Source organism: Ixodes scapularis, unplaced genomic scaffold, assembly GCF_016920785.2.
Source record: "Ixodes scapularis isolate PalLabHiFi unplaced genomic scaffold, ASM1692078v2 PGA_scaffold1__304_contigs__length_218370807, whole genome shotgun sequence".
Lineage (NCBI taxonomy): Eukaryota > Metazoa > Arthropoda > Arachnida > Ixodida > Ixodidae > Ixodes > Ixodes scapularis.
In genome coordinates, this window is record NW_024609846.1 from 87,650,049 (window position 1) to 87,677,886 (window position 27,838).

General features: G+C 46.2%; 1 protein-coding gene across 1 annotated transcript in view; it reads right to left on the bottom strand.

Annotated features, from left to right (window-relative positions):
- Positions 1–1,976: 1,976 nt before the first annotated feature.
- LOC115328674 overlaps positions 1,977–27,838 on the bottom strand; it is a 65,014-nt gene continuing 39,152 nt past the window's right edge. Inside the window, exon 2 of the mRNA XM_042290264.1 lies at positions 1,977–2,763. Within this exon, the coding sequence (XP_042146198.1) occupies positions 1,977–2,763 (787 nt within the window). The remainder of the gene's footprint in view (positions 2,764–27,838) is intronic.

Below are 27,838 nucleotides of genomic sequence, written 5' to 3' on the forward strand. Positions count from 1 at the left end.
GGCGTCACCAACATTGACATGACTCAAAACATCAAAGAGTACATCATGGCTAACACGGTCGAATGCCTTATCTAGATCTATCTGTAGCACTGCAACCTGCGTGATGCTGTCACTGCAGGCCTCCAGGACGCTACGAGCCACATGCACATTTGTCAAGATAGTCCTCCCCTGTATCCCACACGTTTGATGCTCGCTTATTATCTCACATGCGACACCTTGAAGGCGACGGGCCAGAATTTTCGCGAAGATCTTGTAATCGGTATTGCATAGCGTTATTGGGCGATAACCGGTGACGCTGCGCAGTTTCACGGGGTCATCAGATTTCGGTATCAGGACAGTGTAGGCACGAGAAAACGAAAAGGGCAAACATTCTCTTTCATAGGCAGTATGAATGACGTTCAAAAAAACACTAGCTATTAGGCTCTTAAAGTTCTTGTAAAATTCTGCGCCCAATCCATCCGGTCCCGGCGTCTTAGAGTTCGGCAGGTCGTCGATTGCGCGCTCCACTTCTTGGATCGTAATTTCTTGCTCAAGCTCTTCGCATTCATCATTCGATAGCCTTGGCAGTTTTTCCAAAAGCTGGGCATAAATGTCCCTATGACACCCTTGCGCTTTGTTAGCAAAAAGCTGTGCGTAATGCTCGAGGAAGGCCTGTGCTATTTTCTCGGGATCCGTAGTAATCATTTGCTTGAATTCAATTTCGGTTACTTCGTTCCGAAGTGCGTAACGCTTCTCGTCTGCCAAGGCACGCTTAGTGGGCTGCTCGCCCATTGTGTATTTTTCTGCACGGGCGCGCACTACTGCACCACGATAGCGCTCGCGGTGGAGCTGATCTAATTTTTCTCTGACATACTCCACGTCTTTTACCCCATTATCGGGTCTTTCGCACTCTGCTTTACATAGCTCTATCAAGTCCTTATTTAAACTGCGTTCCTCACAACGGGCGTTGTACGAAAGAATTGACGACCTCTCAATGGCGATTGCCTTAATTTCTTGTTTTGCCAGTTCCCATTTCTCGAAAATGTCCCCTCCCGGCTCTTTAAAAGCATCTTTCAAAAACTGTTCTGCGTTTTTTAGAAAGACATTGTCTTTCAGAAGCTTTATGTTTAGTTTCCATAGGTTCCAATTAAACTTTTTCTTTTCAGGTGCTCTGTCGCCTATCGTCGCGATAACCAGACTGTGGTCTGAGAAAAAGACTGGAGTGACACGGTACTTTCCTAAATGTTCTGCTAGAGGGGCAGAAACATACACCCTGTCCAAACGCGCACTGGACGACGCTTGAAAATGGGTAAAGCGCATTTCCTTCTTCGCGTTTTTTACAGTGCCCACATCAATCAGGTCATAATCCTCCAACATTTCGCCCAAAAGTAGTTCACTCTTATCAGCGTTCCGTCTTATTGGCGATCTATCCAACTGTCGTACAACACAATTAAAGTCACCCACAAGGACTAGAGCTCTATCGCAATCAAGATACCGTCGTAAACCGCCAAAGAATAAAACGCGGTCAGTGGTCACATTTGGGGCATAAATGCAAATAAGCCTGAATTGATTTGACGTTAGCACAAAATCACACATAATGAAACGTCCTTCAGTGTCCGTAGTAACGCATAACTGCGACAACGGTACCGACTTCTTCAGAAGCAGAAAGCACCCTGCCGAATGACCAACTGCATGCGTCACACAGATTTCGTAGTTAGGCATGAAAGGTCTGACTGCTTCCTCTACCTGTTCCGCCTCAGCCAATTTAGTTTCTTGCAACGCCAAAAAATCGGGTTGCTCTTTCGACAATAATCGCTGTATTTGGTACTGCTTTTTCCTAGTGCATAAACCACGAACATTCAGCGTTGCAACTGTAATGGCTGATTGGGACTCACAAATCATGCGCTGTGCTTCGGTGCAGACACTAAAAACCTAAGCAGTCAGGGTCGAAGTTGATGCAGCAATCTTGAACACCAGGGAACCAGGCAAAGAACGCCTTACTTGCTTTCCCTGCGCCGACGTTCCTCTTTAGGATTGTTGGGCGCGGGCTGGTAACGCCCCTTCTTCGTGCGTTCCATCCAGGGGTGTAGTTGGCGTGCTCCGTTTCCTGCTGCCGTATCGTCATCGAAGGCTCGCTTAGTTGACTCGCTGGTGTCGTCCATATCTGAAGGTCCGTTGGTGCTTGCGTCGTTCGATTCCTTGTCTCCTCCGGCATCAGAGGGTTTCACGTCGGCACCGCTGGGAGGTGCGCGTTCCGGTTGACTTCCGTTCTCTCTGGCTGCCTCCAAGGAGCTGTTTCCTTCACTCTTGCGTTCTTTGGCAGGGGTTGAAACTTCTGGCGCCAAGCCCTGGATAGTACGCTCCGCTTCCTCGGCATCCATGGCGTGGTCATTGGTCTCGGTCGTCCCGGCCCCGCTGGCCACCCTGGCGTACGACCTGACACACTCGGTGCCATAATGCCCGAAGCGAAAACACTCCGAGCACTTCGGCGCCCTGCATTCTCGTCGAATATGACCTGTGCGCTTACAGCGTAAGCACAAGGGCGCCCGACCAGGGATCACAACAAGTACGTTACCACCTTGGATCCGAAGCTGGTGTGGCATGGTATCGGCCGTGCCGCCTTCGTTCAGTGTCATCCGCGCACACCTGGTCGTTGATTCGATCCCTTGGAAGCCTTCAACATTCCACTTCTCCCGGCTCACTTCCAGGACCTTGCCATACGGCTCCAATTCCTTACGCACAACGTCGTCCGGCACATCATACGGGATCCAGTGGAGACGAAGCCGTAACTCCGTGATGCTGGGATCCACGACGAGGCACCGAAGACCCTTCACCTGCAGTTCTTTGGCGTCCACGAGTCGTCTCTTTGCTTCTGCCGTTCGGAGGGTAGCCATCCAAACATGATTCATTTGGTACGCACCGAGTGCTGCGATGTCGCCGAGTACGCCGCACCTGGCCATCTCTTGTCGAAAATCCTGGATACGGTAGGGGCGCCCTTTCAAATCGCAATGCAGAAGCACCGATGTTTCACTAGTAATTCCTGTAGGCATCTGTGGTAAAACAATCTTATAGTCATCGTTCGTCGATTCACCGGAGTGATTAGAACCGCGGCCAGCAAGGGCCGTTGCAGACGCTTCCACGGAGCTCACGTTTCGAACGTCTTGCACGTTCGGCACGCGCGCTCGCACTCTCGGCCACCGATCCCCCTGGTGCTTGATGCTTGCTGATTCTTCTGTACACTACCATGTATCAGACACTAAATAAGCTACTGGTGCACTACAGTGCACTGCAGCTCGCAATATTTGCGACAAATTTGTTCGCAGAGATATGGAGTTATAGCGGACGTTTTTTTTTTAGAACGCAGCTTTTAGGGGCCCGTTTCCGGCTTGAGCGGCGTCGGCGTCGCCGTCGGCGTAACTGCGAGGTCACGTGACCCCCCGAGGTCACGTGACCCACCCTGGTCACGTGAACCCCTGAGGTCACGTGACCCCCTGAAGTCACGTGACCCCCTGAAGTCACGTGACCCCCTTGAGGTCATATGACCCCTTCTGGTCACGTGACCCCCCTCAGGTCACGTGACCCCCTTAGGTCACGTGACCCCCCTCAGGTCACGTGACCCCCTTAGGTCACGTGACCCCTGAGGTCACGTGACTCCCTGAAGTCAAGTGACCCCCCTGAGGTCACGTGACCCCCTGAAGTACGTGACCCCCTGAAGTCACGTGACCCCCTTGAGGTCACGTGACCTCAAGGAGTCACCTATCCCTCAGTACGCTTCCATCTTCCTCCTCAAGAGCTGCGCTCTAACCGGCGTTACAGGGAATTGTAAACGGCTTTCATTTTCTTTTTGTTCAGTCCTATATTATACTTCGTTTCACCTTATGTGGGAGCGAAGGCAAAGCTGGAAGCGCGAGCACGAAAGCTCCGTGCCTTCAGGCTTTGCTCGAGCGCGCGAGCTGGGGAGAAACGCAAAAAGCGCTGGTCTCGCGCTTCTAGCTTTGGCTTCGCTCGCAGACAAGGTGAAACGAAGTATAGAGGTGTACGAATGATGAAATTTCCGTTTGAATCTAGTTCGAATCGAATAGAGTCGAATAGAGGCCAAGATTCGAATGACGAATTACATATCGAACAGTCGAATATTTCTTTTGCAATACAAAAAAACTTAACAATGGTCGCTTCTATTAAAATCAAAAATAGGAAGCGCATATTTTTCTAAGCGGGCTGTACGAAGAGTAACTAGCACTCCGCGTTCGCCTTCAGAGGAGGCGAACGCGGAGTGCGCCCGGAGCGCGCCAAATAATCAACGGGAACTGCAATGAAAACCTGCCACCGAAGGATGAAAACGTTAGGGAGGTCTTTCAGTTGCCTCGCCTTTAGCACAAGCTTCCAAGCTTCGGTAACACTTCTGCTTCTCGTGAGCTTCGAGGGTCCGCGCACAGTCCAAGCACGGCGGAAGGCAACGAGGTACATTCGGTAGATCGGGCAACCGAAAGAGACCTTTTTCATCCTGTAAGTGACTCTAGGAGGTGTGTCGTCATCAGCACGAGCTGCGTGTAAACCAACTTATGCTCACCCATGAACAACAAGTTGTCGGTGCGAGAGGAATCTGGTGAGTGGTCGATGTCAACGCGCGCTCAACAGGACAGCGCGCAGCAATGGTTGCCATTGAAAACATACTTTAAACGCTGGTCCACGCAGCACTGTTTTCTTACATTTTCTTAAAGGGACCATATAGTGATCTTTCAACTTCTTCCTCCTTAGATTTAATCCTCAACTCAAAAGCGAAATGAGAAAGTATGTGGTGGTGACATCCTTGGGCACTGGAGGCGATGACTCCCAGCGTCTGCGGTAATCTTTCAGCACATAATGGCACTTGTCATTCTCATGTGATGTTAACTGCCGTCACGGCACTCATTGGCCACGAACGCGAATTCAAATATTCGTCGATGGATTGATAGTTGATGAGCGCATACATCCGAGTTACGCAGTGCTCATATCCAATACGTGAGATGAGTTCGGCTGACGTGCTTGGGCACCGAGGATGCGTCACAGTGAAAAGGCGGAGAACTTTCGAAGGAAAGGAAGTACGAAATAGTCCGCTATACTTTCAAAATTTTGAACCCAAAAGCAGGCTTCAGGTTTTCTATGCTTTGTTTACTAGATTTATTTTGGCCCACTAAACAATATACGATTCGTAAAATCCCAATTTATCCCAGCCGAAAATTAATATTATAGTGCCTTTAGTTACGTATAAATCACCGAAAAATTTGACTCTCGAATTTCGCGTGCCAGGTTATCTCCTTGAACTGGTAGCCACGCTTAATATGAGGCACGGATGTCTCGATTGCTTGTACGCAAGGTTTTGTAACGTAAAGTTACGTGAGAAAACGGCGCTGTGTGAGCCAGCGTCAACGTAGGAAAGCGGTGCTGTGTGACGCAGCCTTTTACGGCAAGATGTTTTGGTGGCTCCCTCTCATGATTCCTATCTGTGAGGCAGTGTTGCGGAATGGGCACCCCCATTCCATTCCAATTCCATTCGGGGGAATTAGAGTTTTCGATAATTCAATTCCTTTCAATTCCTAGGAATGGAGACACTGAGCCCATTCCCACTCCTGGAAGGGCTAAATCGTTCCATTCCATTCCTTTAATTCCTAAACGTAAAAATTGGCACTTGACAGCTACATTTTGTTGCCGGCATAAGCAGCATAAAGCTGACATTATCAAATGAATAAACAATTGCAAAAAAAAAGAAAAAAAAAAGCTAAATTTCTCAAAAAAGCACTGATTTTTACTAAGCGGACCGCTGGTGGCAGAAAGTGTTTATTTACAATGTACTGCAAACATCGAGAAAACCCCTTGATATGTCAATGCTTGTTTAAGACATCGGTCTCGCGACCACGTCGCTCGCAACAAACAGCAAAACTTAAATCCACTAATTTCTTTTCTTTTTTTAATTTTTTTTTGCATTTGACTTTTAAGACATACGCGGCCAGCGTGTTTGTTTGATAAGACCATAAAATAATATCCAGTTCGTGCGTGGCGCAGGAATAAGCTATATTACTGTATTCTTCAAATACAGCATCACGGCTAGTACACTGCTGGAAGCGACTCCATGCACAGCGGGAGAACACATCCTCTGACAAAATGCAACCTCTGCGGCGCAGCACGAGGGACCGTATAGACCATGTCACGAAACCTGTTTTAAAACGCATAAGTTCACGCTTGCTCTACGAATCTCGATATTTCTTATCATATTCAATTTTTGGCTGGTTCGCCTGCCCTTTTCCACCCTTCCCATACTCATTCTCGTGTTTCCTCTTCAGACGGCGAATAAAGTTCGATGATATACGCCGACTGCACCATGTATAGTTTCGTTGCACAACTTTCAGCGTGCAGCTTGTTTATTTTCTTCGCGTCTAATGTAGAAAAATGTCTTCTACGATGCCATGACTCAATCTGTATTTATCTTGTCTTCTCGTCCGAATTGTGATGTTCCTCTTCGCGCTGATCGAGTGGCGGGTTCAGGCAGCAGACGGTACGAACCGATTCATCCTTCTACCTCGGTGTCGGTTGTTCGCGTAGTGGCGACGGGTCGGGAAGTCAGCGTTGACAAAGCTCTTCACATCAAGATACAATTAACGGGGTAATACCGCACCGTTCGAATTGACATTCCCCGTGTTTCCTCATTAACAACGTCCAACTGACTTCTCACCGCCTCAAATCGGGTCCAGGACAAGGCGCACGAATGCAGACCGGACAGCCGAGACGCGCGGAAGCCAAAACCTGAGTGGCAGCTAGCACCCAGCTCTCCTTCTTAGTTGCCCTCACAGCGACGGTCGCACCTCGTCTGGCGCGGGACGGTCTTTCTGCCGGTCTAGTCAGTTCGGTCATACCAAGAGCGGCGACGATAGTCTACTTCACCTTACGATGAACCTCAACAGACAGCACGAGAGCCATCGAAACCAATCCAGTGCTTCCTGAGTGCTGCGTCACCCTGCAGTCCCGTTCACGGTACTGGATTGCCTAGGGTGACTCGTAGCGTCCGCAGCGGTCCATCGCAAGGTGAAACAAAGTATGCAGAGACTAAAGTCAAGGGAAATGAGTGGGAATCCGCTAACTTGCTTGTAACCTCAACCCACTAAAACATAAAACACAGAAAACAAGCATCGGAACAAAGACCAAGTAATAGGCGGACGCACAATACAAATGCAGTACAAAAAAAAAACAAGCCTCGGAGCAAAGCGCAAGAGGAGAAGAGGGAAGTGAATCTCGCTTTGTTTTAATGCCGAAGCAAACCCACATTTCGTACTTCAAAGGAGTGCGCACGAATGAACGTGGAAGGCAGCAGGGTTAACTGCCTGCTAAACAACGCGCGTCGAACTATAAGAAAACAATACCTGATCATCTTTCGACGGCGCCCAAGTGAACGAGTTATCAGAGCTCTGCGAGTTATGAGTCGCTTCCGCTCCCAGATCTCAGTCTGTGCGCGCGCGTGCATTCTACAAACCGTCGCAACAACAACAAAAAAAGCATGACAAGAAGTACGATGAGGAGTTGTGCATAGCTGTTTCTTTCTTTGCTGCTCCCTTTTCTTTTGCTTGGTGCTTGGTTTCTTGTTTCGCTCTCGTGTAACGCCATCGAAGCCAGACGCCTGCGCGTCTGTGAAAGGCGCCACGTTACCCCCCTTTCCTCTCTGCTCTTTGCTTTGACGCTTGTTTTTTTTTTGTATTGCATTTTGTTGGCGTATAAGTCTGTTAGGGCACCTCGCGGGCTAGCAGTTTCCCGCTCATTTTATTTCTGAGGAACTGACTCACTGACTGGCTCGGTCTAGCCGACCGTAAACACTAAAAAAAAAAAGAGAAGAAGAACCGTGCCTCATTCCATTCCCATTCCATTCCGGGCAAAAGGCACCTAATTCCATTCCCATTCCATTCCCTTCAACGTTGCCGCCATTCCATTCCCATTCCATTCCGGGGTCGTGAAAATGCGGAATGATTCCGGAATCATTCCAACTCCGGAGTGGGAACTCCGCAACACTGCTCTGAGGCGCTGTGTGGTCGCGACCAGTAATATTGATGGCCAGCGACAGTGTCGATTGTCTATGTAAAAAAAAACATAATGGAACCCTGTAGTCACCGTGTCCTTAAGACAACATTGTCAAAGTTGTGAGTGTGACATTCTTCTTATTCCCGTGAATGAAAGTAAACTTCATCCTACTTAATTCCTCATACTGCGCGCCTTGCCAGTCGTACTGAGGACGATCACAGCGCCGCTTTTGGTTGCGCACGTCGCCAATGGTCACGCGCGGTTTTGGCTCACACGAGTGCGATTCATATGCCGTAACTCCGAAATTTAAACTTGCAGGTAAAAGTGATCCCGTTTCCGCCGCTTTTACCCAGTGCTGCCGGTAACCCTGACTGCGTCTGCAACGTACCAAGCTGCCCATTTCCTCGATGGCCCTGGCAGTCATGCACGACCTCATGGACATCGGTCCGGCAATCACGGTACGCATGCCACGACGTCCTTTGTCGCTCGTCGGCAGGCGGAACAATCACATTCGGGTGCTCGCTCATGGATGCCGTCTTTGTGCTTGGCCAACGGGACAAATTTGGTCACACGCGAACGGCTACGTCCAGCTCTGAAACGCTGACGTCGCAGAGCTCTTTGCCTTTTCTGTCTGGTGGCTGTAATTATGACAAATACTCACTCTTTATATGTGGCTGAGAGCTTAAAGGGGCAATGTAATGACTTTAGTGCTTTGCGCAAACATCACTTTAGAACGGATCTCTGACGTTAATGACCTGTTAAACACCAATTCGTTTTTTACCGCACGCAATCGAATTCGCAGAAAACGTTAAAAAAAACGAGCAGCGTTCACCTCCTCAACTCGCCGCCAGAACAAGGGGCCACGTGATCTGCAGACGATTATATGCCACCAATGTTGGTCATAACCACGAGCTGGAGTTGGCAAGGCACGGGGCACGCGCTGAGTTTCCGGCATTGTTATGGTTCGGCTATTGTCATTGCAGCGATTAGACATGGGCCACTACCGAAGGCTTGTCGAGCTATCGATTATTACGACCCCAAATCGAGAGCCCACGCAATGCTCGGGTTCAATCTATGAGCCGCATTCAAATATCGTCACTGGGCCGTACGGCGACCGCCCAGCTACGTCATCAAGTTACATCGCAACAAAGGAGTTTCTGGGCCAGTGGCGGGATCGGTGGTCGAGTGGGCTAAAGCGCACACCCAGCTCGACGCGCGTGGAGCGAAAGCTCGCGCTGCAGAACCCAGGAATCCTGGGCTCGAGCCCCACCCCTGCCCGTTTCGATCTGGATGAGCATCGTACCGGCATGCGGTCGTGTATCACTACTGCGTGGTGCACGTTAAAGACCCCAGGCTAGCGGTTGTACCGCACTGGCTAAATTTCTCATCTACAGCGAGTGACTCGTCGCAACTTCAAAAATGGCAGACCAACTACACGCTGTATAAATATCCCCACAACCCCAATTTTTTCTGGGCCTGTGGCGCTGTGTGAGAGTATCCTTGAGTCCCACTAGTGTCAGTAAGCTCGTGTTAAGTGAAAAAAATTTGAACTGAGTATCGCTAAACCACCCCTTTAAACAATGGAGGGCGTAGGATGTCTCGAGCGTCTTATTATCGGTCCTCAGCCAATCATATTGCGGCATGAGCCGATCAGAATGCCAAAGAGCCAATCACCAAGTGTGAGCACAGTCCGCCACGCCCTGCGTTTTTTTTTTAGCTTTTGGTGACTATAGACGGCGAGCAAGTGTTTCAAAATCCGACTGGCGCATCGGAACTCAAGGATAGACACGCCAATCAAAATGGTAATATACAAAATCCGCAAGAAATCGCGATGACGAGGCAGCCCAGCGCTCGTCGCCGTCATTGGTTGAGGTCGGGCGGAAACAGAAGCTCGTGGGCATATTTGTTTGTGTGTGTGTGTGTGGGGGGGGGGGGGGGGGAGGGGTAAACAAAGGCACGAGGTGCGCGAAGAATTGACGAACTTGCACGCAATGTATATGGACGCGTTGCGGCGGCTGTGCATGGGCGCTGCCATAACCTACCTTCAACTTGTTTTACTCTTATTACCACTACATCACTTCGTCGTAGCCACAGCAGAGCAGGTTCTTGCCATTTTTGATCCTACTGTGTCCTTCTTCCCAGCATTGGCCCTTGTGGAAGGTCGTCAACGTACGACTCACTGGCTCGGCATCTGGGTAAGACACGAGAAGGTCAGCGATGGCTGCTGTAATTGGGCGCGTGTGAAAAGCGTCTATCCGAGAAATCTGAAGCGCCTTATTTGCCGAAAAAATCTTAACCCGGAGTCACACTGCTTATGCATTGTGCAAAAGACAGTCTGCATAAAGATTCGCACGCGATTCAACGCGCGATCCGTGCTTCGAATGCCCCGCGTGGCAATCAGTTCAAGGCGAAAACTTTGCACGCGGCGTTTGAACCACGGATATTGCGGTGATCGTGTTTGCAAACTGTCTTTCCTATGATATATAAGCAATGTGACACCGGCTTTAGGAGATCCAATTTTAGCACAATATAGAAGGAACTGGGAGAATGTGTATTCGGACACCCATAAAAACAGTACGTGCTCTGACGATGAGAGTGACGGTTAACCATGCTGAGTGTCACAACACTGAAAATTCTTTGTTGACGTGTATTCATCCTTGCCTGAACTCCCTTCGCAGAACGCTTCCAGTGTCTTTTCAATTTTGTTTTGCTGGGAATCGTAAACGCTCCAGATTTCATAGCCTCCGGGGTATCGCCATTCGCTGGGCTTGCTTAGCAGGTCGCAATGAGTGCCTGTAGATGTCTCGCAATAATTTATGCACGCCAGGTTTATATATAAAATGTCGTTCTAGATTCGAGTCAATAATATAATGTTCTTATTGTGTCGTCGGTTTCGACAAAACATCAAGGAAGACGGAGAGGGAGGATTGAAACGGCGATCCGTTAAAGAGGCCCTAATGAGTTTTCTGAGATCGCCTAAATATGGTCATAACTCACTCTCCGGGCCCTGAGCATCCTAGAAATGACTAAATCACTAAATCAAAAAAGCAATCAAAGATCGCAACACACCTAGGTCATCTCAGGCGATGGGAGGAGCATGCTCCGACAGCCAGGACGACACGTGACCTATGAAAACGCGACATTTTGTGGAGATTGCGAACGCCGTTATTACAAAATGCGTATGTTTTTGTAGAGGGTAAGAGAAAATAATAGTACGAGACAAATGTTGATTTTTCGCGGAGAGTGAAGTATAGTACTCCAATAACCGTTTCGAACAATGTTTTGCTTCTTTTTTTATTCTTTCGCTGGAGTGCACGTGTCCGGTCGTCTGCTGGTCTGATCTCGAGCGCGCGCGCGCTCGCCGGGCCGAATCATCGGCGTCGGGTTAGGGAGAGCCATGGCACGACGAAGCGATGGCTGGGATGGTGCACGGCTAACACGACGGTACGACTGAGTAAAAAAATCTCGCCGAAGTCCGGGTGTTTTGGCTGTCCGCACGCATTCGAGATATCACTCTGCGAGTCCACCGGTCGGAGACGCGAGGATCCTTCACTCGCTATTGGCTGACAGTAGTCCTGGTTTCGAAACATCTTCCTCCCATCGCCTGAGATGACCTCGGTGCGTTGCAATCTTTGACTACTTTTTTAATGAAGAAATAGGCCGCGTATCGTCATTATTTAGAGATTTAAGGGGTGCTTAGAACCAGCAGAGTGAGTTATTGCCCTATTTACGCCATCTCAGAAACCTCGTCAGGGCAATGCTAACGAAGGTTCGGACAAAACTAATTAGTCGTAGCAATCCTAAATGTCATTTTTACAGGTGTTATCACCTGGCGTTTGTAGTATCTACACCGCGTACGCTCGAATACACAGTAATTACTTGCTGGAGAGAACTATAGCTTGTTGGTAATACCGGGATCGATCGAGAAAATAAAACCCGGGCGCGACCTGGAACAAAAGATAAAAAGGAGATACGAAAATTTTCTGTGAGCTGACGTACATCTAAGTCTAATTTCGTCAAGACAAAAATAAAAACATTGTGGCTGCCTCTATCATTTATTGGAGTAAAACAAACTTGTCGAAAGAAGGAACAAAAACTGTCTTCATTGCTGACAACTTTCTTTTACTGAAATAAGTGCTTAAAATTTAAGTTATCAGTTTTGCAAAATCAGGCTTAGGAGGATGCCGGCTGATAGACCATATATTGTCTTTTCCTTTTATTTTTTTTTTTTTGTTTTTGTTATGTTCTCAATTTTCCGCATGCTATACCGGCTGTTAGCTTCAATTTCTGTTGCAGTTTCAGCTTTCTCCGTAGTTCACTTATTCGAGACGAAAGACCGGGATTCATTTTCTCAATCGAACCCGGTAGATCAGTTCGGCCGTGGTATGATGTGGCCAACCATTGGCTCTAATGATCAGGGGAGATGAGCGTCAGTGTAATAGTAATAGACCAATAGGCTCGTAAATATTTCAGACAAAACTTTCGAGTATTCAACTTTCTCTACGGAACACAGTATAACTTTGTGAGGAACAAAAAGGGGAACGTGTAGTTGTTTAAAGCGGGGAAAATTATATTTGTCGTCAAGGTGTATAGTATACTCGCCCGTGCAGCGACACGACACAAGCACTATACACATTACTGCCAATAAGACGGATGGGCCGAGGAGATGTGCTGTCCGCGACTCCAGCAAAACGGACGGCACCCAGCGGAGAAACACCGAACTGACCGGAACAGGTCTTTTCACTATTTCTGCTCGTCTCTTGTGGCTTCCGTTATTACATGTGTGTGGTTTGCGCGATAGAGCAGAGTTACACTTTGTCGTAACTTTTTATCAGCTTCTTCCCAGGTTGCTCTGCGCACAACCAATGCAACCGCGTGAACCAGACATTCCGCGTTTATTTACGTTCATCAGCGCCGTGGAAAGACAGCAGACAGTCCTTTTATCGCGTCCTGAAAAACAAAGTCAAGCCTCTGGATGCTCGCTTACGCCAACACAGCGCCGCAGGTTCGAGACGTTGAGGATAAGACTCTGGGCAAACCATTTTCAGTCCAATGCTTGATTGGTGATGATCCAGGGCTGTGCGTTGAGCTGGCACGTGGCACGGCACGACCTCTATTAGATCGCCATATTTTCCCGATAGTGGCGTCCCATGTAGGTCGCTGGAGTCGCAAATATTCAAGAAAAAAACAAGGCCCAAAAGAGGGAAGGAGGAGAGACATGCATCTGGGGGGGGGGGGGGGGGGGGGGTACATGCTGTCCCTCCTTTCTTCATGGGTATAGACCTTGTCTTTTTTTTTTTCCCCTCGTCTTTTCCCGTTCATTCCCTCCCATTATCAAGCTGACGAATATCATCGTTGTTTGTTTGACTGGCTACCCCTGAAAGAGTCACGACGATACCAGCCCACTCTTTGCTCGGAGCATTGCTATCATCCGATGGTTTCCGTCGCCCGTTATTTACTCCTGCGGCCTTTTGATAAGCGCGCATCCGCTAAAAGTACAGTGCGACGTACCAACGATATCTGTACGTTTTGTCATTGGAGTCAGCCACACGGGTTTTCATAAACAAGTCAGAGGATTCTTAAGACTTTTAACTCTACGTAACGAAATTTATCTGCAACACTGTGAAACGTTTGGAATGACGAAACCCAAGATTTTTCTTCGTACTTTTTTTAAGCAAAACAATTTGGGAGATATTGAATGATCAATGTTACATATGGGAGCTTTTAATTTTGTCTCACATGTTTAAATTGTTATGAATACCTGCTGACCTGTTATAACTGGAAATGTATAATTATTTATTTTCACATAGAAAACACAAAATGTCATTAAAAGAGTCATACCTGCCTGAAGCCAAAATGCCGAGGATGTAATTCTCGATATCACTCAGATAGACTCTTCAACTGGCATATCAGTTATACGATTATGTTATTTGGTTTCCCTGTAATGGTTCGATTATGTTGATGAATGTATGTATTTATTTTTAGTCTTGCCTTAAGTTGTGGGCGGCATTATGTAGGGAATGCACAGTATATTGACGTGTCCTAATACAAAAGAAATGAAATTTTTTATGCTACAGGAAGAACCAAATATTTATAACGTTTACTATCCCCATTTTCTAAAGAAAAAAAACAAACAAACAAAAAACTTCAAAATACACATGTTGTAAATTATCGGTTCTTTTCTTTACTTTTACATTCCACTCAATATAAACGACGGCTTCGACATACATTCGCTAAGCGTTGAGTTCAGCTCCGGGCAACGGCGGCGAACAGAATAACGAAAAACGTCGTGGTAACCACCGTATATCCTAAGGTCGAGTCAGGACGCTCTGCCTTCGTTTTACACGTCTAAATTATTCCTTCAGCTTTCCGGCAGCCGGTGTAACGCAAATTGTGTGCCAGCTTCACCACTACTACAAGTCCCTCCTAATGCACTCAACTCCCGAGGAAGCCATCATACTCAAATGGAACGATAAAAGGGTGGCGCAACCAAATATAGAACAAAAAATGACGCCCATGATGACATACGCTTAGAAGGCCTTACAACTTTTATAGCCACTGGCAGCAACAGGAAAAAGGCCCTGCATTCACTGCGAGCCTTGTATATTTTTAATAATCCGTAGAACTCTTTCATAACGCGAAATAGCGTGCACGCGTAATCGAAAAAAAAAAAAAGAAACAAGAAAAGAAAATCGGCAGCAAGGTACGTTTCGAATGGAGGGCAACTGGAAGCGCTTACGTGTCCTTCAGTGTATTCTTAAGGACCACACTCAATCACAGCTCTCTGGCGCTAGCGACGTCCCGAGCTCAATGTTCTTGCAGAACTGTCAAAGTGGAAAGGTCGCACGCTGGAGCCCAGCTTTGTGTGCATAGATATATCTTCCTTCTTTGTTAGCGTGTGCTATGGTTGAAAAAAATATTTAAAAAATATTACGCACACACAGAACACGGGAGCAGTGAAAGTTGGCAGCAAATATACTTGAAGAGGAAACTTCTTGAAGTCTTAGAATGTCAGCCGATGTTTCGCTAGAAGACCATAGCCTTTTCGATTGTTGACCCAGCTCATTTTAACAGCGTCGCACACAGTAGAGCTTCGGGCTAAATGTCAGGACGTCTATTGAACGCCGTGCCTCATTCAGACTGGGGAAGCTCTAAGTGCAGCACGTTCGTGTGTCAACGGCTGATCGAGATTTGTCCTTCACGGAATCCGGTCTCAAGACATACAAGAGCTTTCGTTGCTGATTTATGGGCCGATGTTAAACTGGGTAAGGGGTCCCTCGGAGCCTCCTAGTAAAGATCAAACAAAAAAGTATATCATTTACATTTAAAGTCGTCTAGCAACCCATCTGCCGCGGCACTAAAACCCCCATCAATTTGGCAAACTTGCGGGGAAATCCCCGTCTTTCTCCAAACCAGACAACGAGGTCGCCGATCTCTCTTACTTTAAATGCAAACGTGATCCTTCGATTTGATATGCAATGGCTAACAGAGCCAGTTTATTGCATGACCAGAACGCTACAAGTGACGATTGCTTCCTTCCGTCGAATTTAAAATCTTTCTTAGGAAACAAGCACGTAAACTGCCTTAAAGGGAGACTGACACCCCCCAAAATATTTTTTCCATTTTATGCCAGGCGCTTGATTATGGTGTCGGAGGACTACCCAATTAATATTTTGCAACAGAGTAGCGTATTTTTTTAATAAAGCCAAAAGACGCAACTGCTCCAAACCGAAACCGAAACCCGACGGAGGTCGGAGAAGTGGAGAGAAGAAAGTAAGTGGCGGAAGTCACGTGGCTACACCCGACCGTGCGTTTTTTTTTTTTTTTTTTTTTTCCTCCTCTCCGTAGCAGACGACACGATATGTGGCGTGCGATGCGGCGTGCGGGAACTGCTTGCCGTGCGATTCTTTTGCATTTATGTTTGTTCCGCTCGTTGTTCTGTACTCCAAGATGAGTTGTTTCGTACATTGAGGAGTTGGAAATGAGTAGTAAGTGCCCGCGGTGAATTTCCATGATCGGCTCCGAAAAGAATACACCCAAGATGTTGCGTGAAGACCTGGCTCACATGTCCTGCGTCCGAAAAAAAAAAGGGGGGGGGGGGGGCATTGTGCGACAGAGTTTCCGAAAGATCAACGGGATCGGGACCAATGGCTGGCTGCAATTCCTGTAGACCATATACGGGCACCTCGGAAAGCGGACGCTACCCGATTTATATGCTCCTTGCATTTTGTGGAAAGTGATTACATTGAGTTCGCAGGTGTCAAAAAGGAAATCCCATACCATTTAATTCAGCGAAGTGTCGTCCACAACATTTGTTTGTTATTTTTTTCTTTGTTTCTTCAGTGATAATTGTAAAAAAAAAAAAGACATGTAAACATCGGAAAATGTTTGAAAAAAAAAAAATAAGTTTCACGAGGGATCGAACCCGGTTCTACCGCATGTGAAGCGGACGTCTTTCCCACCGAGCTACTGGTGCACCTCTATACTGGCGGATCTCTTTCCTTAGTAATAATTCAGCCGGTAAACTGTAAGTTGGAAAGTTTGCTGCCGATTTTCCTCTAGCAAAAGCACTCCCGGGTCGAAGTCGGGAAGCACCACGCATTGGCGACATTCGCACCTAGTAAAGAAATCGTACGCGTGCATATTCAACTCGAAGTAGACACGTCGTGCTTGACGTTTGCGCGAGCGATGTCTTCAGCCACGAGAAGGGAGCCACGGCTCGGCGACGTCTTCGTGCAAATCAGCTTGGTGGTCGGGCGTGTCGCACGGGATGAATACCAATTCTTTTGATCAGTCCCAAATTTCTCGTTTAAAGGTAGACAGAATTCGCCGGTACCGCGAACGACAGTTCTGAAATAGAGGCCCGTCGTCCGCTGCCATCGCCGTCCCCGCGAGTCCCACGTCACGCGAAACGTCGAACGCACAGAATGCTTCCGGTTGTCTGTGGAACTTTTTTTTTTTTTAATCAACGTATTTGCAGCTTTTTAGAAGCCACAAAAAATGGGTTTCATATTTTTTCTATTTTTAATACAGAGTGTGTGCCTTCATTGAGCCACGACTTTGATTAAATTTGGTGGTCGCATCGATACCTTAGAAAACGGCCCGTGACCGCGGAAAAGAAAGTGAGCGAGACTCGAACCGGCCAGTTCTTGATCGGCGGTTTTCGGGCGGAAAGAAACCGAATTTCGAGCCGCAAATTGTGTTCTGGGTAGTTGGGCTCTCATATGTCACGTACAACTAAAAACCTCGGCGAGCATAAATACCCTGTCAGTGTCCCTTTAAATGTTTTCACCTAAACGCTCGATCACAGCGAAACTAAACAGCCGAGATTAAATTAATCCTAGATCGGTTAAACTTTTCGTTTGATGTAATCATGCTTTCCGAGAAGTAGTTTGCTGATACTACAGTCGTTTTAAGATTACTTCAATCTATGACAGCTACCTTTTTTTAAAAGAAAGCTTAAACGGTTCAAAAATTTAATTTCTTTTGTTACGTAGTTTTGCCTAGAGACTCTAAATGTCACAGTCATTTGTCCTCAAAACGACACTAATCGTGAAAATATCGAAAAAACGTGCAGCCGCTCGCCACCACCGAACGTCATTGGTTGGTCGAGCTGGGACGTCATTAAAACTGTAATATCTTATGCAACCCGTAAAGTGAAACCAGTGTTGGACAAAATACTCGATAAAAGTATTTAAGTTAAGTTACTAAAGACCTGCTTAATAATGTAATTAAAATACTACTCAAGTTACTTTCACTGTAAAGTATCTTGAGTAGAGTACAAATACTTAGAAATGTAATTCAATTAGTTCTGGAGATACTTCTGCATTGCGTAATTTGTACCGACGTCAGTGACAACGACAATTATACAGTTGCACAAATCTGGTTTACCAGAAGGGTTTATTAGCACGTAACAACACAAAACGGCAAAAAAAAAAAAAAAAAAACATTGTAGGGCTATTTTATGCAGTCATATTATGAGGAGCAGGATATTTTCATGAATGAAAAATGATCAAGCGGTTAATAACAGAAGAAACTAAACAGTTAACGGGGCGAACTTGTGCCCAAAACAAAATAAAGAAATGCTAGCGGCGCAGGCGTCGATGTCGGAGAAACAGCAGGATCGAGCGCTGGGACGAAACTGACTCCCGACCGCCACGCGGAGCTCCTTTCGTACCCGCGTGGGTTTCTGGAACATTCGGTGTGGAGTGTTCAGTGCGTACAACATTCGTAACTCAATCACACGACAAGGTTCTCGAAAGTTACGACAATGTCAAGTTGAAAGAATAAACGGAGTCCGCTCCGCGCGAGAGCCGAATTTGGCCACGCGCTCGCTTGGCAACGCGCGTGGCAATATCACTGATACATGTTACAAAACATTTTCGAGACAGAAATGAATAGGTCGCTTTAGCTATAGTGATATCGCTGAATATCACGTCCTGCGGCGCCCCTTAGACGCATCGTTTAACTACAATCCATATACCCTATTAGGGGAGTTCACTATAAACGAACTTCGGATACGGATATGAGTGAAGGATAACAAAAAGAACCCAGATAATAGCCACGACAGTGGCCGCACCTTCTTCAAGTAGGTTGCATTCAGAAAGGCACTCAACGTTGGGGGGCGGTTTGTTGGGATTTTGAGAAGTCATCCAGCTTTTAGTTCGTTTCCTGTCCTGTTCTCTGCTTATCAATGTTCGCTTGCATATAGTGTTCGCAAGAGCAATGAGTGCCAAACTAACGACAAAAGGAAAATTAACAAAAGAAAACCTCCACGTTTTGCCGTAGCGGGTTAAATACAAAACACGCAAAACAATATGTTTTGTCCACTTTTCTTTTTCTTTTTTTCTTCAAACTTAAGCCTGCATTGTTGTCATAGGTCATTTTCAGGTCTGCGTTGCGCCTCAGTGTGGCAATCTTTACTTCCGTAAAACCCCCCGTTTTGTTTGAGGAGTTTTCGAGAGAAACTTTAGGAAACAAAAGGCGCCTTTGGAAAGGCGAGGTGAAAACTTTACTGTACGAGCTTCGGGCTGAAATATGAGCCACAATCGGCAAAAAAGCGATGTTTTTTACTCGAGCTCAGTCAAAGTCACCGTAGCTAATCGGAGCTAGCAACAAGATTTCCTTGCTCGAAAAAATGCTCACGTTTGCTCGTGCCACGCCCACGAAACTTTATACCGAAGAACTAAAAAATATGGCGGAATGTAAAAAAATGTATTTGAGATAATGAGTACAAGATCCCCAGAAATGTAATTAAAATAGAGTATCAAATACTCTCGATCAAAAGTATTTGCAAGATACCAATATACTTCAAAAAGTATTTTAAATACAGTATCTTGAGCGGAGTATTTGAGATAGGCAGAGGTCTGGGTGAAACACAGCGACAGCTGAGGCGTGACGTCGAAGCCGCTAAGGTGTCACTTAGAAGCAGATGGACTGAATGAACGATAGAGGCGCGAGCGCGCACCATGCAGTCCGCATATCAGTTTTGTATTTAACCGAGCAGCACACCGGACGAAAATTTTATAGCGTTTTGTAACCAATGAGGGTGTATTAAGTAGAGAGCATTTCAGCTGCCTGCGTAAAAGGGAAGCGTGTTTTCGTACGTCACTTCAGTACAAATAGCCACACATGCTAAGCAAAACGCGCCGAATAAACAAGGACAAGGAAATAGACAAGACGAAGTGCACTCTCAAATGAAGCTTTATTGAAACGAACACACTGTTAATACCATCTTTCTCGCTATTTATTTAGAAAATAAAACTGTGTCTGTCAGGTGCATTGACGGTGAACTAACGCACTTGCTTTCCCCTTGCCTTCTGATAAAGATTGCATCGTAAAATTCTAAGGCAGTTTTATGTGCGTATCTCCCGAGCTGGGGGTCTGTGCTAATTCGGGGTCACATGTGCACCTATCCCAGTGCGCTGCCGTATTGCCCGGCGGGAACTGTTTTATTGACCATGCATGTTATCTTGCTGCCATGCATGACCTTGCATGTTATCTTGCTATCAGCGGCCTGTGAAATATATTGGCGAAGTGCAGAAAATGGTTCCCGACGATTTAGAGCGTGGTCGACGGCGCGAAACCGGCGAAGTGTCACGCTAACAGCTATCGCTCTAATGTCACTGTAAAATGACCAGGCGCGAATCGAGCTTCATCTTTCGGACAAAAATCAACTGTCAATCTTTACCTAGTTTCAACTCCGCTTCGCGTAAGCTCCTCGGATTCGTTGAGGAGCCTGCCTCTTCTGCAGGAAGATCCTGAGAACTTCTGAACTAGCAACCATATACTGAAGACAAACCTCTACTTCCAAACCACTCAGTTCCGAGATACGAAATTAATGGGCGTGGAAGATGATCTTCAGTAAATGGTTGGCTAGAGCAGCAGTGTATACTGTCCTCTTTTCTCCCTCTCTTGCTCTCTCTTTCTTCGTGTATCTTCCCACGTTGAGCTGGCATCTTTCAGAAGCATGAACCACTAACTAGCTCAGTATCGACGACGCACGACGCTGGATCTGTGAGCGGGGAAGAACGCACAAGGAAGCATTTGTGACGTCATGTTTTCCATCTTCTTTTACTCCCCTCTCCTGGTTCCGCGGTGGGGTGTGGTTTCAATGCAACCGCAAAGGAGTCTTTTTAGGTAATACGGGAATGAAGTAACCTATATTTTAGAGCGCAGCTCTTAGGGGCCCGTTCCCGGCTTGAGCGGCGTCGGCGTCGCCGTCGGCGTCGGCGTCGGCGTTGGCGTCGGCGTAACCAAGGTCACTTGACCCCCAAGGTCATCCCAAGGTCACGTGACCCCAAGGTCACCCCAAGGTCACGTGACCCCTCCCCAAGGGTCATCGGGGGTCACGTGACCCCCAAGGTCACGTGACACCCAAAGTCACGTGGCTCCCCAAGTCACGTGACCCTCGGGGTCACGTGACCCCCGATGACGTCATCAGTGACGTCACTGATAACGTCACCGGCATCCGCATCGTCATTGTCATCATCACTGATGACGTCACCGGCATCCGCATCGTCATTGTCATCATCACTGATGACGTCATCAGTGACGTCACTGATGACGTCACCGGCATCCGCATCGTCATCGTCATCATCACTGATGACGTCACCGGCATTCGCATCGTCATCATCACTGATGACGTAATCAGTGACGTCACTGATGACGTCACCGGCATCCGCATCGTCATCGTCATCATCGCTGATGACGTCATCAGTGACGTCACTGATGACGTCACCGGCATCCGCATCGTCATCGTCATCATCGCTGATGACGTCATCAGTGACGTCACTGATGACGTCACCGGCATCCGCATCGTCATCGTCATCATCACTGATGACGTCACCGGCATCCGCATCGTCATTGTCATCATCACTGATGACGTCATCGGTATCCGCATCGTCATCGTTACTGATGACGTCATCGGCATCGCCATCGTCACGTGACCCCCCTAGGTCACGTGACCCCCACCCAAGGTCACTTGACCCCCCCAGTACCCTTCCCTCCTCCTCCTCAAGAGCTGCGCTCTAATTCGGCGTTACAGGGAGTTGTAAACGGCTTTCACTTTTAGAGCGCAGCTTTTAGGGGCCCGTTTCCGGCTTGAGCGGCGTCGGCGTCGCCGTCGGCGTAACCGCGCGGTGCATCATGGGAAATGTCCCATAATGCACCGCGCGAGCCCCCCACCGGGGTCACGTGACCTCGTAGGGGGGCACGTGACCCCCCCGAGGTCACGTGACCCCGGTGTATCATGGGAAATGTCCCATAATGCACCGCGCGAGCCCCCCACCGGGGTCACGTGACCTCGTGGGGGGCACGTGACCCCCCCTGAGGTCACGTGACCCCCCCAAGTCACGTGACTCCCCTGAGGTCACGTGACCCCCGCCGATGTCACGTGACCCCCAATGACGTCATCGTCACTGATGACGTCACCGGCATCCACATCGTCATCGTCATCATCACTGATGACGTCACCGGCATCCACATCGTCATCGTCATCATCACTGATGACGTCACCGGCATCCGCATCGTCATCGTCATCATCACTGATGACGTCACCGGCATCCGCATCGTCATCATCACTGATGACGTTACCGACATCCGCATCGTCATCGTAATCATCACTGATGACGTCATCAGCGACGTCACTGATGACGTCACCGACATTCGCATCGTCATCGTCATCATCACTGGTGAAGTCATCAGTGACGTCACTAATGACGTCATCGGTACCCGCATCGTCATCGTCACTGATGACGTCATCAGTGACATCAGTGACGACATCATCGGCATTGGGGGTCACGTGACCCCCAAGGTCACGTGACCCCCCCCCCTGGTTAGTTTAACCCCCCCCCCCCCCCGTGCCCTTCCCTCCTCCTCCTCAAGAGCTGCGCTCTAATTCGGCGTTACAGGGAGTTGTAAGCAGCTTTTTTTTTTAATGATATTCGTGATGGTTGATGTCGGATTAAAAATAATCAAGTGGTTTTGATCAAATTCAAAACCGCTGAAGCTTCCCTTTAAACCACGGAATGCCGAGGCGGAGGCGAGGCCCTCATGATAAAGACTGACATTTACGGTGAGTGCTCTCTCATTTTTCTTGTTTTAATAAAAATTACGAGATACTGTTTTTATTCATAGTCTAGGACTCTAGATCATTATATCTGTCTGTCGTCCGCCAAGTGGAAATTTTTTGTTTTTGTCTTACTTAGAGATTTTTTTTTAATTTGCGAATGATAATAGATATAACATAACCATTGGAGGCCACTTCAATATTAACCTTTTACTAGAGACAGCATATAAAAAAATCTATGCTCTAATCAAATCAAGCGGATCTGTGTATACGATAACTACTGCATTAAGACTTGCCACTGATTTATGAACCTTGCTGTAACTCTTTACTAAAAGCTACGACAGATCAGATATTAAATCTGGTGTAGCAATAGCCAATATACATTTGGGTATATTTTTGTAAGTAAGAAAAAGTAAGCTACGAAAAAAATTCAGGTAAGGTCACAGTTCCAGTGTAGAACACCTGATAGCCTGTATGTTTTCAGGCAGAGACTATCGTGTTCTTGTACTGAACCGACATACTTCAAGAAACGAATGCAGATAATGCATACCACTTGTTGTTTGAGTAAATTAATAAAAAATAAACTTCTTGTAAGTTGTTTTTCATACAAAATCTCTGGTACTTCTAGAAGAGTCACAAACCTTGGATTACAAAAGAATCACTCACAAAAATTTGTATTAAAATTGCGCAAAAAAAACTTGTGACAACAGGGGAAACTGAAAAACATACAATGTTTATACCTAATTTAAACCAACTGAACAAAGAACAGCGAAATGTCAGAGAAAATCAGTTTCGAAAGTCTGTTCTTTCATATAATAACAGAGTCGACGCCGTATGGAGAAAATTAAACTGTGCTTAGGTCATTTATATACTCAGGAACAAGGGAAAAAGCTGAATTGCAATGGTCAGGAGGTGTCCGGAAAAGTTTGAGGAAATGCGTAAGCCTAGTTAAATAGCGTTCCATGCAAGGCGCTTGGAAATTCAAAATTATCATTCCCCGTTTTTTCCGCCTGTTACCAGTTCTGATATTACCTCTGTCTTTGATGAATTAATATCATAAATCTTGTGACTTCGACTGTTTACAGATAACAGTGCTCCAATTAAACATATAATTGATGTAATTTCTTCTTTCTTGACACACATATTTACCCTCTGCTTACTAACCTACCTGTGTCCGCCGCAATTTGGATTTCGCAAGCAAAGATCTACAGAACGTGCACTTCTTGAGTAAACATTTTGGATTACTGGAAATAAAAAAAAAAAAAAATAAAAAAACTCGCGCTAGGCTTATTTATTGATTTCCATATCATTGGATTATCTAAATCGTACATTTCTATTAAACAAATAGATATTTATGGTTTTTGTGGGCAAGTCTCACAACTTTTACATTCGTATTAATCCTGCCGTAGACAACACGTTCATATCAATGGTCACTCATCCAAAATAAAACCGATCCAATCAGATGTTCCCCAAGGAAGCATTCTTGGGCATTCCTTATTCAACATAGATATAACTGACATAGTAAATACTAGTCAATTGACACGTTTTTTTATTTTTGCCAATGACCCTAACATACATTTTAACGGCAATGACGTCTGTGAACTTATAGATGATGCGAATGCAGTATTGGAAAAATCTTTATAATGAAATAAACAACGATGTAAAAAATAAACGCGAATAAAACGAAGGCGGTTCTCTTCCGACCAAAAAAAAAAAATAAGCATGTGAACATTACTAAGGACATTTCCCTAAGTTCTTATAAAATTTAAATTGTTCCCACGTTTAACACTTAAGACGTTGTCTTTCAAGAAAGACTGTCATGAGATGACAGTGTTAATCTTATCGTAGTCAAAATTTTCTAGTATAGATATTTTACCACTCCGAACACGGTTGAGGTTACATAATTTTTCATTACAATTAAATTATTATCATTTCATAAGGGAACTACTACACATACTTACCTACAAATTATTTGTTGCAAGAAAGATACCAAGAAGCGTCCGTAATGCTGAAATCGAATATCAAGTAGTGATCTTTTTGTTCAACATGGTGGGATAAAAATTATTTATACGAGTATCGTTTATGTACAAAATATAATATAGAAACTAATCTCCACCAATATCACCTCGAAAGCGTAGAGAAATCAACAACGAAAACATAATACTGATAATTCAATTAATGCAAAGGGAAAAGCGAGCTGGACAACGATGACGATATTAATCCCTGGAGAAGGGGAACAAGGGGGACAAAGGACAAACACAAATCTCCAAACACAGCTAGGTGACTGGTGCTCGACCGCAGAAATCCGCCTTGTCCTGGTATCGGACAAGGGGCCTATTCATTTCCAGTGGAGCGCTCTACCAACTGAGCTTACTAGTAGTTAGACGTCAGTAGAGCAAACGGGTTTTATCTGTTGCCACCAGTCTAACACCAACGAGTGTGAAAGGCCTGCATTTTAAGGTAATGATGATAATGCAATTAATGCAAAGGGGCAAGAGAGCTGGAAAACTTCAGCTGATATATCACTTTTGCACTACTGACGTCTAACTCCTGGTTAGCACAGTTGGTAGAGCGCTTCACTGGAAATGGAGAATTCCCTGATTCAATACCAGGACCAGGCGGATTTTTTCGGTCGCGCACCAGTCATCTAGCTGTGTGTGGAGATCTGTGTTTCGCCTTCATCCCTCTTGTTCCCCTTCTCCATGAATTACTATCTTCCACATATAAGTATTCAACACGAACTGAGGAACTTGAAAAACTAATTTTTTAAGAACAAATTACGGCTACCAAGTTGCAGCTTACCGACTACTCTTAATCACTTTAGTTGGTAAGATATCGATTCCAGCAATATATCAGTAGGGATCATACCTAAATTGTTTACTTCAAACCAAATTCCATACTATGAGCGCTGATTGTTTTGAGCTAAGTTAATTTTTTTTGTGTTCGTTTAAATGTGAGTTCAAATGTACTGTTTTCATGATTTGTGGATTGCTTCCGTGTGCTATTGCTTTTGTATAATATGGTTTCTTTCGTGTGGTAGTTCAATCGTGTTTTAGATTTCTCATTTTGTTATCATTGTATTAGTTCCTAGCATTTTGCTATTACTGCATAAATTTCTTTTGGTGTCTGGATCACGACTTCTGGTGTGGGTGGCTAGGAGCCAGTCAAGCTGCTTTCGCAGCTTTTTGTATCTGGTCACCTTTCAAAATATTGCTTCGTTGTAAAAATAAAGAAATTATTATGTTTCTTTAAACTATCTTAGAGTTTCCGGTGTCCAAGTGTGTCGGTATTGTGCGTGCGTGCGTGCGTGCTTTTATCTGTTCTTGCGGCGTACGCCTTTTGTGTCCGTATCTGCGTATATTTTGGGCAAAGGGGAATGTGTCCATGTCTGTGCATAAGGAGATGCGTGTGCACATAGTGGAGCTGTGTGCGTACGTCTGTGTTAGTGCTTGCTTGTGTTTTTATCAAAGGGTGTGTTTTGATTACGGTTTTACTTGAGCTTGACATACGTATAGATTTTTTCGCTTGGTTTGAAACGTACATGCGGGCATGCGCGTGTACCGACACATGTGCCTTCCTGCACGCACACGTGCGTTCGTAATTTATTTTTGAACATAAAGTTTTTTATGGGCTCGATTTTATGCGACAAGCGTTACGCTCGAGTGTTACGAATGGAACGTTACACGCAGGTCAAGGCAACATAATATATACAGAGCCCTGAACAGGTAATGCATGCTTACTCAAAATTAATCATACGTAATAATAACTAGGAACCACCTAATCATAACAAGCTTGATTTACCAAGCGGCTCAGCGGGAAACAAACCCCGGACCATGCGAACCGCAAACCGATGTCTTTGCTCGGCGCGACTAGGAGGTTGTGAAAGAGAGCATAAGCAGCTGAACCAAGCATGACCCACTGGAGCCCACAGTAGCAGGCAAGCACTGAAGAACAAAGCTGGCTCCCGAATGGCGATGCGTCGCTCCTCACGCGGCCTCAAGGCGTTCTGGAACGGCTTATAACGCGTTAACGGATAGCGCAGTAGGCGTATGACGTCACGACTTAGCATCCCATAGAGAGCGTAGCATGCGCTATAAACGTCCACTCCTCGTGATCAGTTCAGTGTTGTACACGTCCTTCCATAGCGGGAACACAAGCTCATTCCTAGTTCGTTCTCAATCTTGGAACGAGATCCCGACAGAAGCTCCAGTTGTTCAAAAGGAACGCGTCCCCATTACATTTCTAAAATTTAAACGTTTTGTTACATTAGCGTTATTTATGTGCATTTTAATAAAACATTGCGCTGGATATTTGTAGATAAAATTAAGCGAGCAAGTTAAAATACCTACATCGGACTACGTGTCGAGTCGCCATGGTCTCATTTGTTGAAGTTTTTTTTTACAGCGGAGCTGTTAAGGGCTAGGTTTCCCAGGATCGTGTCCAATATGTCGACACAAACCTACCTGGACAGCTGCCGCCATCTATGAGCGACGGCGGCAAGCACACAACCAGTATGGTTTCCGCCGTCGCTCGTAGATGGCGCCAGCCTTTCCAGGCTCCAGCTATAGACGCTCTGCAGCAGCTGTGCATGAACGCCGCCATAACTGACCTTCAGTTTTTGTTTCCTCTTATTCCGTTTATTACCCCTCATCATTACCATAGCAGGCCAGGTTACTGCCATCTTAGATTCAATTGTGTCTTTTTCTAAAGCATCGGCCTTTGTAGAGGATCGTCAACTACCGTTTCAGTTGCTCGGCATGTCGGTAAGACAAGAGAAGGTCAGCCATGGCGGCTGTAATTTGGCGCGTGTGTAAAGCGTCTATAATAGAAGAATGGATACTTGGGCGCCGTTGGTGGGAATTCATCGTAGGAAACAGCGCGAAAAACAAACGACGACGAAGAAGAAGCACACAGTGTATCGAGTGCAGCTCCGCTGGTCTTCCGTCTTCACAAAAGTGGAAAGGCTAAACGTTTTTTTTTTTTTCAACTATCTTGTGGACACTTTTCCATCCCTTGAAGTAGAACCTTGAAATCGGCCTCATAAAAAGTTTAGACGCCTACTAAATTCGGGTAAAATAGCAGGTAAATACCACCCTCCCCCCCCCCCCCCCCACCACCACCAAAAAAAATAATTTTTTATACGTAACGAGATTCCAGTTCCGCCGATGCAAGATATAATGGCGACGTACCTCCGTTGCTCCTGAAGGAAACGCCGTTCCACGAAACGTCCTTCCTTGCAACACCGTT